Source organism: Caretta caretta, chromosome 13, assembly GCF_965140235.1.
Source record: "Caretta caretta isolate rCarCar2 chromosome 13, rCarCar1.hap1, whole genome shotgun sequence".
NCBI lineage: Eukaryota > Metazoa > Chordata > Testudines > Cheloniidae > Caretta > Caretta caretta.
In genome coordinates, this window is record NC_134218.1 from 17,589,945 (window position 1) to 17,602,986 (window position 13,042).

Sequence of the window (13,042 nt, forward strand, 5' to 3'; positions counted from 1 at the left end):
AACTTGGGGTACGCAGGACAAATCAGCTCCTGAAAGGGGTACAGTAGTCTGGAAAGGTTGAGAGCCACTGCACTAGACTAGAGCATTCCATCTGCAGGCAAAATACAGAATTTCCCTTTATCCTATACAACTCTACTGTATACTGTGTTATTTAGGTCCATCAAATGAACATTAGCGCATATAAGTGCCACTCTGACTGTCCAAATGAGGGATCCTATCAAGGCAAAGCTAGAAAGATGGGCTTTTTATTTTATTATATTTAGTTTTTTGATTAATTAAATTTAAAAACAAAGTGTATGTAAAAATGTCATGTCCGCTTCTCGGGGCCATTCATGCAAGGTGCTTGGGATTTTTTGGAAGTTCTAAATGGACTAGGGATTGGATATCTGAGAGATCCATCCTTGTCCTATATCCTGTGGTAGAGAAGTGGACAGTAAGATTAGCTGGACTGAGCTCTCAATGGCCAACTGCTCAATGATGGCTCTATAGAAACAGATCAACAAACACCATTAGAATGTCTCCAGCATCTCTTTATTTACTACAAGAAAGTGCTACAACAAAACCCAACCATTATAAAGAAAATACTTTAAACAGTTCCATGTGAAAACAAAAAGGAACAGTTATCTCCCAGCTGCACACGAAATGGCTACGTTTTCTATACACCCCAAAGGTGTTCTAGGGACTTCACAGATAGTGGAGATAACATGGTCCATGATCCTTGAAGCCTGAAATCAAAGGACTCCATTCTCCATGGCACCCTCAACTCCCATTGGGTTCAAGAGGCCTGATCCTGAAATGGAAATTTTGCACAAATGAACAGAACTGGAAGGGATGGCCTGAGTCATCGAGTCCAGTCCCCTGCTATCGCAAGCAACCCTCTCATAAATATATACCTCAATAGAAGCAGGATCCAGCCCAATGGGAGCCGAGGGTGCCCAGAAACACCCAGGAGGCACTCAGCACCCTTCAGGATCAGTCCCTAAGGGCTCAAAACGCCTCTCATTGAAGTAAATGAGAGCTTTGCCCCAAATTTCAATAGGGGCCAGTGCTGTACCTACCAGGAACCCAACATAAAATAGCAAAAGCATGGGGGGGGAGGGGTGGCGATGGACTGCCCTCCAGGCAGGGGGGTTATCTGTACAGAGAGGACGCAGTTTGAGTGGACTCATTTTGCATGTCTCTTGTTGGCTACTTAGCTAGGTTTTTAAACAATACATGTATTGTAATTCTTTTTTGAATTCTCTTATTTGGTGGCTTCTCGCTGGCAAGTCTCAGGGAAGGAGGAACTTGGAAGTAGAGAAGGGGACTGACTGATGGCCCAAGTCAGGGTGACTGCTCTCAGGCACAGGGGACATTCATGGAAGGAAGTGTGGGGAAAAAGACTGAAGTTGCTTTGTCAGCTTGTCTTCTTCAGACAGCCAGGAGCATGGGTGGATATGAAGGGGTTTTCAGCCGCAGCCTTGGCAGGTGGCAACCTCCTTGAAGCAGTCCAAGAGGGGCTTACTGACTGATCAGCAGGTGGGGTGGGGTGGGGTTGTTACTTCAATCTTTGTGCCAAAGCCACGATCATGTGGCTCAGGCTTGGAGGCGCTGGGCCAGTTCAGAAGGGTTAGATGAACAAGAAGCTGTGAACGGAAGGACAGGAGCAAGTGTCCAGCTGGCGAACTCTCCTCCAGGTTCCTCTGCACTGGGGATTCCCCATGGCCTGCCAGTGCAGCAGCTGATTCCTGGAAGGAACAAAGCAAAAGTGGGGGGAAGGGATTAGCGTATTAACTCCTTCAAGGACAGTACCTGAGTGCATAATGCACCATCACTAATGGGGACTCCAGCAAGGCTGCTAAGCAGGAAGCTGGCTGCTTTCTAGAAGCAGCCAGTCACACAGCCACGGTTTGAGATCAGCCAATAAATCCTGAAGCTTCTGTCTTTGACATAGTCTGCATCCACCGGGCCTGATTCTGATGAAACACTGGTGAGAATCAGTATCAACTCTATTGATACCAATGGGGTTACATCAGTGCAAAAGTAGTGTAAAGTGAGCTCACAATCAGTCCTCTTGTACTGAAGCAATTGATAGTTGCAAACCACAGGCAAAATTCACCTCTTCAATGCACATCACCAGTCTCTACTAGAGGGCGAATAAGGGATTTTTTGGTTCACTGGTAATTGAGCGGCCGAGGGAATAAAATAATTGTGACACCCCAAACCAAAAAGTTTTGTTTCAATTTTTAGCATTTTTTTAATGTTTTTGATTTTTTTTAAATAAATTGAAGGAAATTCTGAAACAAAATGTTGTTTCAAACAAAAAAAACAAAAATATTTTTGTTTCAAAAACGTCAACATGAAATGTTTTGATTTTTTTGTTTAATTTTTTTTCCAAATCAAAACAATTTGGTGAAATCTACAGGAATTCATGAAATATTTTGGTGTCATCAAAAAAAGTTTTGTGCAAAAAAAAAAAAAAAATTCACCCAGCTCTAGTCTCTTCTGTATCCTGCCCTCTTTCCTTGGGCAGAGCTCCCACTGTCGTCCATGAACGCTGCAGACACTGAACGAGTACGCGTTACACAACACAGAGCCATGGAGTACAGCTCTATTTGTAAGGCAGGAAAAGAGCAGAAACATCACCGTCACCTTCTAAACTATTTTCTGCCAGGTTCTGAATGTTCCCAGCAAGTTACTGAATGTGTTTATCCTGAACGGACTAGAGAAATGTTCCATTTTAAACAAATGCTTTTAAGCACTTGCCCCGATGTGTAGATGTAGACTTTGTGAGTCCCCGCTCACATTAGACATACTCACACTAGCTTGCTAAAAATAGCGCCGAAGCCAAGGCAGCGGCAAGCAGCGGCACAAGCTAGCCAGGTCAAGCACATACCCACAGGGTTCAGGCAGACTTGTATGCCGCAAAGCTACCCTGTGCCAACACTTGCTGCTGCCCAAGCTATGCTGCTATTTTTAGCATGCTAGCTTGAGGAGAGCTAGCAAGAGTATGTCTAACATGAGCTGGGAATTACGCCCTAGCTCTTGTGTAGGCGTACCCTTAACGCCTACACAAAAGGTGCTGGCCAGACAGGCAGGGAGCTTGAAATTTAGCCATAGAAAAAGGTACGGCACGGGCAGCAGCATTGCAAACTTCTTCTCCCATTACACATTCATGACCTCGTGCCAACGGGGCTGAGCCCTGCCCTTTCGGAGAAGCACAATGGCTCGTTCAGTACTTGCTCCGGTGCCAAGAGCTGTCAGCAAAGTAGCCAGAATGATCTGTTGCTCCTGTTAACTTTATAATTCTCTAGAAGCCTGAATTATCACTGCCAATTGTACAGAGACAGCAGTGCTGCTGGTTTAATGAGGTGCCATGCTCCAGGGTGCAGTTTTATACATCACACGTGGTTGGGGGGAAACGAAATGTTCTCTCTTCTGGCTTTGGGTCATTTCAACGCACCAGGGTTTGCACAGGAAGAATCAAGATCCTAGATCTTACAGAGCAGGCTACATAGATGGACAGGTCCCACATGTTGTATGGTTCTCCTCCTCCCCAGGCCACAGCTTTATCTTTAAAAGGCTTGATTCTTTCAACATAAAGCACACTTGCCAGCTTTGGCCCTGCCGATAGGAAACGCAGCCTGTGTTATGTTTAGAGGAACGTTCCCCGACTTCCCTATCTGGATGTCCCGAGTGAAGCTGTTTGTGAGCTGCAATCACCACATCTTGCTTAAGACTATCAAGAACAGCTAATCCTCCCAGGCACCGGCCCCCAGAGCAGTTTGTGGAGCATGCTCATCACAGACATCAGTGCTTGTTACTCAGTGTTCCGAGGTCTGGTACCATTTCAAAAATACCCACCACCACCTGTCCTAAGATCGCTGAATAACTTTGCGGCCCTGTCACGTTGCGCTTCTTACCACTTACCCTTCCATGAACAAGGAGGCCAATCAAACTCCTTGGAGCATCCCAGGTGTCCCCACTTATGTGATGGCTGCTACTTGGCCATCACACTGGGGACCTCCAGAGCTACAAGCAGGAGATGCTACATCTTGGGTCAAAGACCCAAGGCTCCCTAGCTGCAACTATGACAGATTCACATTCTCTGCAGGTCAGGCAAGGAGAAGGAACCACTCGCTAACAGGTTACATAGGCAGCCTTCAGAATCTCCCGTTAGTCTGCACTGGCTACTCAAATGCTTGAATTGCACCAGACTAGGCTGAGAGAGAGACAGACAGACAAGCAGGAAATATTCAAAAGTACAACACTGCTGCTGAGTTTATTTTAAACTCTCCCCAATGTTTCACTGCCCGACAATCATTCTGGGAACAATAAGTGAATTAAATGCTGGTGCCAGCTGCCAAACCAACAGCATGAGAGGACTGAAGTGTCAAAATGGAATGGGTGTGACCCAGGTACTAGCTATGCACGTTTCCCTCGCAGTGCCCAAGCAATGTGCCTCAGCCAGGAGCTGCAGTGACCCCCTCTAGGAGTGGCAGATAGTTCAGCCTGTATGATCACCGGCAAATTGATCATATTTATCCTATTAGCATAAGTGGAACAGGCTAAAGCTTGAAACCAGTGTACTTTGTGGGGAAGGGGGGTTGGATGTATAGCAGGAGAGGCCTACGTAAATCTGACCAAGTGCTCACTAATACTGCAAAGCTGTATCCCACCCCCTGCCAGCTGCCGCTGCCTGCTTCATCCTCTTCACCAGGGCTCACAGATTCTGGCCTGAGGAGTTTAGCAGGACAAGAGCTCCCCTAAAATGTTTCAAAACTCAGTCAGTACTCTGATAGGTCTACTCTACTCTACTGGAGAGGCAATGCTCTCCAACACGTGTTTCTCCCATCCCACCTGCTCCCCTTCCTTCTCAGAGATCATGGCCTACCAGCTCCATATTCTCCCTCAGATGCTATCCCTGCCTCCATCCTACTTGGCCAGTCCTTAAAGCCTATTTCTGGAAGGAAGTGAAAAGGGACTATCATGCACCAGCGCAGTACATAAAACATGCCCATATAAGACATTCCAAATGTAGGTGGATGGTTCAGGTCCATCTACAAATACTTTGAACTGCACACAAGACAGCAATTAGAGAAATCAATAAAACCGGCCCCCATAACTTGCACAACATTTCATGGTAGCTTTAGGGAGAGTTGTTTTCTAATGTGTGAATCATAAAAATACTTCCCACCCCTCCAAAGGAGATCCAACTCCCATTACTCCCTCAAGAATGTAAGGCCACAGATCCAGTTGAAAGGAACAAAAGAACCAACAAAATCTCTTACCCTGAAGTAAAAGCTAAAATGGCTCAGAAACTTGATGGGAATTCTCTTTGCTTTCAAACAGCAGGGGGACTTGTGGTGGGAGATGTAAGGATTGAGGTGGTGCGGAGCAGAGGAACGAAATGAATGGAAACAAGATGACTGTCAAGGCTAGGATTATTCTAATCATTCAGGGATTTTAAATTTATTGGTGTAATCAACCCATTAACATTCCCCCCCATTAAGGATTTCATCACAGATGGTTTTCCATATTAAGGGCTAGAGTGGTGCCTTGCCTTTAGATGATTAAAGGTGAATTAATTTTAAAATTTTCTATCTCTACAGGGCTTCCTATTCACTAGTCTCTTCATCACAACTCTGCAGTGCACAGCCTCTGCACCCCCCATAACAGGAATGACATTATACACACTGGCATCCAAATGGATTTTTAGGCTGCACCATCTTACCTTCAGTTGGCCAACTGCACATTCCACCACCAGCCTGAAACTGATCAGGGTGTAATTAAGCCTTCTTCTGCCAGGTGCTCGCACATCAGAGTAGGGCTTCATGAGCCAAGGCAATAGAAGATAGGCTCCCAAGATAAAATTAGGCACAGACACCTCACCGAGAGCTATATTGGGTCAGAATAAAGTCCCAGCTTGTCCAAATTTGAAAATGACAGATCGCCGGAATAACCCGGCATCATTCACCCTACTGGCATGTCCCACGTTGGTGACCATGATCCTCTATCCATGGTCAACCAAGGTCTGCATAATGATTGAGTAGTGTCCTTTCTGATTTACATATTCATGTGCACTGCGTGGAGGCAGACAATGGGCATGTGTGCCATCAGTGACCCCAGCACACCTCAGAAAGCCCATTTGCTCAAAGCCCATGATAAAGGCTAAGATTTTGTCACAGATATTTTTAGTAAAAGTCAGAGATCAGGTCATGGGCAATAAACAAAAATTCACAGAAGCCTGTGACCTGTCCCAGACATTCACTAAAAATATCCCTGACAAAACTGGAAGGTGGGCTTGGCACCCACTGCTGCTGGGGCTCCGGGGTCCCTTACCGCTGTGATAAGTGAGAGCTCCGGGATCCCTCTGCACTGAAGACATAACCTAATGATGTTAGGGCTGGTGGAAGGTGCCGGATTGACAGCCCTGAAGGCTATCCCCAAAACAGATGTCACATAGGCAGCAGCAGTGTAAGCTTCCCCCCCCTGGCCCCAGACCTATCTGGAAGGACCATCTCTGGTGCTGCAAGGGGCATTCACTGTCTGTACCCCATTCAACCCTTGGTCTCCCTGACAAGGCAGCCAACTGGTGCCAATTCCCATGAGACTTATTTGACTCAGCTTGGTAGCTAGACTGGTCAAATTCACTATGTTTTATAATCTGTTTCACTTCCCAGTTTCTCATGCACCTGGAAATGGATTAACTCAGCAACTCATCTCACATACACCACTATACAGCAAACAGATGGGAACAATTTCCATCTCTGCTGAAGTAGAAAGGATTCAGACCAGCTCCTTAGAGATGAAAGGTACCATGGGTGAAATCTTGACTCCATTCAAGTCAACAGCCACACTCCCACTGGCTTCAATGGGGCCAGAATTTCACTCCATATTCACAAAACATTTAGTTCAACCCAAAATGACTTTTGGGGTTTTTTGTTTTGCTTCTTTTGTTTTCAGGTGGCTTTTTATTTAAAAAAAATAAAAAACAAAAAACCACGAGCTAAGTTTCTAAGCAAAACATAGTTTGAAAAGAAAAAAAAAAAGGCAAAATGTGTCACTTCAAAAGTACTGAAATTAAACATTTTAGCTTTTTGGCATCCCCCCCCACCCCCCCAGCAAAACTATTCACTGAGTTTGCCCTGAATGTGCAAATAGTTCCAGTCAACCCATGAATTTTTCCATGATTAAACTGTTCAAAAAATTTCACTCAGTTCTATAAAGCTATGAATGTAGATGATGTTATTCACCAGACAGCCTGGTAAATGAGGGAGGGTCTCTTTCCACATCTCTGGGAAGGAAACTGTGGGCTGCAGATATTTTTCATTTCACTTAGTGCGATGCTCTTCTCTGGCTCCAGGACTTCCAACAAAATAACGTTATTTCAAGCTTTTACATTTTTATTACACTTCTTAGCCTCCGCTGACCGCATCAGTTGGGTTCACTGCTCTTTATCTAAAGATCTTTGCAACCTTCATACTTAACAAGCAGGGGGACGAGGGGGAGGAAAGAGAATCTAACCTGACTTGTTCTCATTAAAAGCCATGGGCAGCCTCTACCTAAAAAGGCTATTACTGGTGCGGTAGTCGGTATGTAATATATAACATGTTTTATAATCCTTGTTTATGGTTAGTATCTAAAACCAGAGCTATTCATTTCAATATTAAAGTGAGCTACAAGCAAAACACCCACAGCCCTGCCACGCAGTCATTTCCAGTGCTGGATTGCCCTGCAGTTCCACAGTGGGTTCTTAAATGTTAAAAACAAAATTACATTTCACCTGTTACACAGACGTAACTAGGAAGGGAACTGTGTGATAAAAAAGTGGAGGGGCAGTGTTATGTAGCAGCTACAGCAGGGCACTGGAGAATCAGGACTCTATTCCTCCACTAACTTGCTGTGTGGCCATGGGCAAGTCCTTCCTCCTCTCCTTTGGCCCATCTGTAGTGTGATTAATGCTTGCAGAAGCAATCTGAGATTCCTGGGAGAAAGATGCTATAATGCAAAGATTTGTTTTGATCTCCAGTTACACTGGCTACCAGTCCTCAGCACCAGAGCTTACAGTGCCTGGGGTCAGGGAGAAACACACTATTCTGAACCAACCAGTTAAGCTCACTTTTGGAAACACAGTACAGATCTAGATGAGCCATAGGTCCACTCAAGTGAAGTAAATGGTTCTTACAACCAGTGACAGCCTGCAGAACAAATTTGGTTTTATTTTCCTGCTGGTGGGAGGATGGTCAGACAACAGGGGAGCCTTTAAAAAAAAAATCATGACTGTGCTACTTAAATTAGGAGGCAATGAGATTTAACGGACTAAGCACAGGAGGTCCCGAGTTCCCATTCTGGCTGCGCCACTGGCTTACCATGCAACCTTGGCCAAGACCTTTCATCTCAGTCTCCCTCTCTCTGTCAAACAATTATAATATCGCCTACCTAACTCCTAGTGTGCACTGAGGATTACTTAATATACGTACAGGGCTCTGAAGATATAAAGTGAGAGGTGAGCACAGGGACAAATCTCTCCAAGCAGCTCAAGGGGGAGGAATAGAAAAATCCAATATGAAAAGACACTAACAAAGCAGCATTCAGGGCTCTTACTTTTTGCTTCCACTGCCATCCCCGTAGCAATGCAGACTCCTGGAATCCAGGGCCGGATGCTGGCACTCCACGCAGACTGTGTGCCCCTCGCTGAGATATCGCATCCACTGAGTATAGGAACTGTTCCCCTGCAAACAGCCTTCCATGATGGCAGTGATCTGGAATTCGACACAATATCTGCAGCAGAAATGACAGTCTCAGCTAACTTAACAGCAGCATTACAGACCTACCAGTGACCGAGCAACCCAGAGCAGACTGGGTGAACAAAGATCATTTTAAGAAAAGGGAAAGTGCATCACAAAATACACCATGCACATTTATTCTGATGAGTTAGAGCTGAGTGTTGCTATTCAATAAAACATAGGTGCTTTCAACCTACAGATACCAAAGTGCTTCTCAAAGGAAGATATCACTGATGCCCCTTTTACAAATAGGGAAACCGAAGCACACGCAGCAAGTAAATGATAGCTCCAGGAATAAAGCCCAGGTCTGCTGACTCCTAGTCTGGTTCCCCAGTTCACTGGACCGTGCTGCTCCCAGTGCTTAGTTTTGATTATTTATGGTAATTCTTCATAGGAGACTAAGACCTGTCTGATAGAATAATTCATAACAGCACCCAAGTCTCAAGTAATTGGAGGTCTTTCTATGGCAGTGTACTTGCTTGGAAGTGGGGTGAAGCTGCCAGCTTTCTGATCAGGATTATCAGGCTAGCAGTGAGACTTCGCCCTCTATTTGTGCCATGCTCAGATCATGCTGTACGGGTGTTTTTAACCAAACCTTAGAGGAAAGGCTAAGAACTGGCCTTGTTCAGGGAGGAGAATGGAAGTTTGAGGTGGTAGTAACTGCCTGCAAACATATCACAGAACGGGGATTTGCACAAGCAGAAGCTCTTTCCCTGCAGAAGCTTAAATGAGGGTGAAGGATGCATGTACATTACGGAAACATGTGTGCGTGCAAGGGTGCGGAACCAGCAAGTACACAACTGCCATATGGTGCCAGAGAGGCACCAATATCCTCCCTGTGACACTTACAGAATGGCAGGTGACAACAAAGAAAACCCCTCCACAGGAGCTTGAAATAAGATGCCACAGAGAATCACCAGCCTGCAAAACGGAGTAAGGCAGGAGACAGGAAAACACGCAGGAATCCCCCTTAGCGATCTGCTACATGGGCCTGCATCAGCAACGGCAGCCCCTACCAGAACGAGAAGCAGGAGGCAAGGCCAAAGTCAGCACCCTCACAGACCTTAGTTCTTTAAGCGGAGCATAAAGGAGGAACGTTTGCCAAATTCATGGCTGTGTCGAGAACTCCATCCTGGCAACTGATCAGCACTTGCACATCTGTCTCTCGCAGGATTTAAAGTGCACATGAAAGCCATATGCAGAACCTGGACGTCTGCCAGTACCTGCACCGTGTAATAGTGACATTGGGAGGAAAATGCGCAGCAGCAGCTTAAGGGAGCCAAGCATATCAGGTACCCCCTCCAGCTCTTGATGCAATCAAGCCAACCAGTACAATAACCTGCCTCCTACACAGCAAGGATGCCCAAACTCTGCTCTGCTGGTACCCAATAGGGCAATTTACCAGGATCCCAAAGGGCAAAGCTAATTTGCATAAAACAGAACCAGCTGCACCTGGCTTCACCTTTAATACAGAGGTGCTGCCCACAGAGACTACAGCTCCCAGCATGCTGGAGCTGGAGCCTCCATAGTCCATGCTTTCCCTTTAATGCAGAGGATAACTATGGTTCACACTGTAACCCAAGAGGGAAGTGTAAATGGCTATCCCTATTATAAAGCTGAAGATCAATGCTAAACTGCAAACAAGTAACAAAAACATAACACACACACACAGGAAAAAAAACAGGGGGTCCACAAATGCACTCCTCTTTGACAGCAATTAATAGGCATCAAGGGCCTATACAGTTGAGATAAGAAGTTCCAACATCAGTGATTGATTTATTCTAAGTACCATGACAGTAACACTGCATACACGCACATTCTTCTGACTATTTAGGCCACGGTCTATGCTGGAAATCTATTCATGGTGCAATATAAACAGCAAAGAGCACAGTGAGACTGAAAGCTACCCTGCCAGCAAGCCCATCACATGATGATGGGAGAAAAGGGCACTGGACCCAGAGAGAAGTAGGTCAAGGGAACCGGCTGAAATGACCGCTCTTTGCTTACGGGATTCTAAATAGCAACATTATTAAACAGCTACAACTCAACTCTCCCCATCAAGCAGAGTCAAGCCCTCTATTTTGTGAAGTTGGTGCTGCACTGGAATCAGGCTTTAAGGGTTTGTGGGACCTGGACTTGTAGATTCAGTGTTTCCAAGCTGCACTTTAGCATCCACACTAAATTGTAAACCTGGGTTCACACTTACTGAACCTGGGTCTCACAACCGTGCTAATGCATCCATACTGAACTACGCAGACCTTCTGACTTGGGTCTTCGGTTTGATCTGTGACCACACTGCAAAATTTCATGGAGGAACTCAGGTTTAGACCCACCCCCCCCAGCCAGTTCATAGGACCTGGGTCCTCATTTATATGTGGACAGAAGGGAGGTTTGGGCTCAAATCTGAGTCAGAGCCCAGGCTTAGCATGCCGTGTAGACATCGTCTAGAAGTCTCCATCCTGCTGAACATCTGCTCTGATAAGAGCAGACCCTGGGTGCAATCCTGCACACACTGAAGCCAATAAGAAAAGGTGCGTGAAGTGTGATTACACTGCAGCACTCAGCCCCCGACTTACCCTGCTCCTTCATTTTCGCTGGACGCAGCTCTCTTTTTCCTTGCTTTCCCATAACCTCCTGTGGTTATTAATGCTGGAACTGAGCACAAAGAGAAATTGCACACATGGTAAGTGACAGTACTGCACCGAGGCCACTTGTGCCTGTCAAACAATAAAAACTGGGGCTTTGATGGTCTTTAACGGCACATATTTTTTACTCTGGCAGGAAACTGAAGACAATTCCATATTATCAGTGAATATCCAGCATTTGATTGGAGATACATTTATATTCATCCCCTTTTACTGCCTGAGATGGAGGCTGCTTATCAGAGCCGTGCCAACCAAAGGAGAACAAAATCACAGTTCATTTAATACCAACTCTCGGCATGTTTGAGAAAGCCGATTTAAAATAAACCTGAACTCTTAAATCCACACTAGTAAAGAAGTCAAAGCCAGATTCCGGTCCCAGAGACATCAGCAAAAAAAAAAAAAAAAAAAACAGAAGCAGTCAGTGGAATTACACCTGTGGAAAGTCAATGTATTCGAGATCAAATCAGCCTTTACTCCAGATTTACATCAGAAACTGGCACGCAAGAGAAACTGGATGGGGAAAGGTGATACCTTGTCTCTACTGGGTGCCATTCCTTCCTGTTGCAGCTGATTTATAAAAATACTGCTCAGCATCTCCTCAGGCCAAATTTTCCCTCCTACTTACAAGAATTTTCCTCATCAACTTCACAGGAATTACTCCAGTTTTACAATCCTACATGAGCTCAGAATCAGACCCCTGGTGTGTTACTTTTGAAACATACCAGATTCCACTAAACAACATGTACTATTTAAAATAAATTTCCCAGAAAGGATGCCCATGAACCCCATATAAAAGGTTAAATTCAGTTCTCAGTAACGCTGGTGTAAATCCAGCGTAACTCCGCTGACTTCGCTGGGGCAACTCCAAATTTACATTGGTGTAACAGAGCAGAATTGGGCCCAAAGGCTTTATCTGCAAATAATTCCAGCCCAACAAACCCTATAAAGAAGGTTTAGTGGCCAGGCCCCTGGATTCAACCAAGCTCTCTTCAGCCCAGGACTCAGCCATGTTCCCAAGAGGTTGCGTTTTCAATGTACTTACTAAGGGACTGTTTGCACTCAGCTCCTTCCTGGTTCCAGTACTCCACACAGCCAGCCTTCTCCTCCAGAGGAGGACACGCCTCACCTCCATTTCTAGGCTCCTGCACGACGTGTCTCCTCCGAACTCGGTATGTTGCTTGGCAAGGCTCTGCACATCCACTCCAGTCGCTCCACTCAGATACAGCACAGGAGACCTCTGGGAGTAGGGTGAGAAACAACAATGTAGACTGCAGAAATCGTGTGCGTGACACCTTCAGAGATGGATTGGGATCTCTGGCTCAGCTCAGTAAAGCAACCTTCCCCCGACTAAAGCTGCGGGATGCGGAGTTTGCAGCCAACCCAGACTGCCTGCCATATTTGGTCACACAGAGCACTTCCCAATGGTTTCAGTGGAAGGCCCCATACACTGATAGCTTGACCCTGGAGGAAGTTTCAACAACCTCAGGCTGATCTGTGTTGGGGGTTTTGCACCCATGTGGCCACACTGCAGCAAAGAAGCACTGCTGTAAAACAGTGCCTGCACTTAGTCCAGTTTGAAACCAGAGTAAGTCACACCAGTGTAAGACCCTTTTTATACTCTGGTGCAGC

The 13,042-nt window shown here is 45.7% G+C and overlaps 1 protein-coding gene across 1 annotated transcript in view; it reads right to left on the reverse strand.

Annotated features, from left to right (window-relative positions):
* Window positions 1-509: 509 nt before the first annotated feature.
* Window positions 510-13,042, reverse strand: part of LOC125622081 (somatomedin-B and thrombospondin type-1 domain-containing protein) — a 31,450-nt gene continuing 18,917 nt past the window's right edge. The window contains exons 2-5 of the mRNA XM_048819657.2: window positions 12,456-12,650; window positions 11,345-11,423; window positions 8,587-8,763; window positions 510-1,727 (exon numbers count right to left, since the gene is read on the reverse strand). Coding sequence (XP_048675614.1) covers window positions 1,610-1,727; window positions 8,587-8,763; window positions 11,345-11,423; window positions 12,456-12,650 — 569 coding nt within the window. The 3' untranslated portion in view covers window positions 510-1,609. The remainder of the gene's footprint in view (window positions 1,728-8,586; window positions 8,764-11,344; window positions 11,424-12,455; window positions 12,651-13,042) is intronic.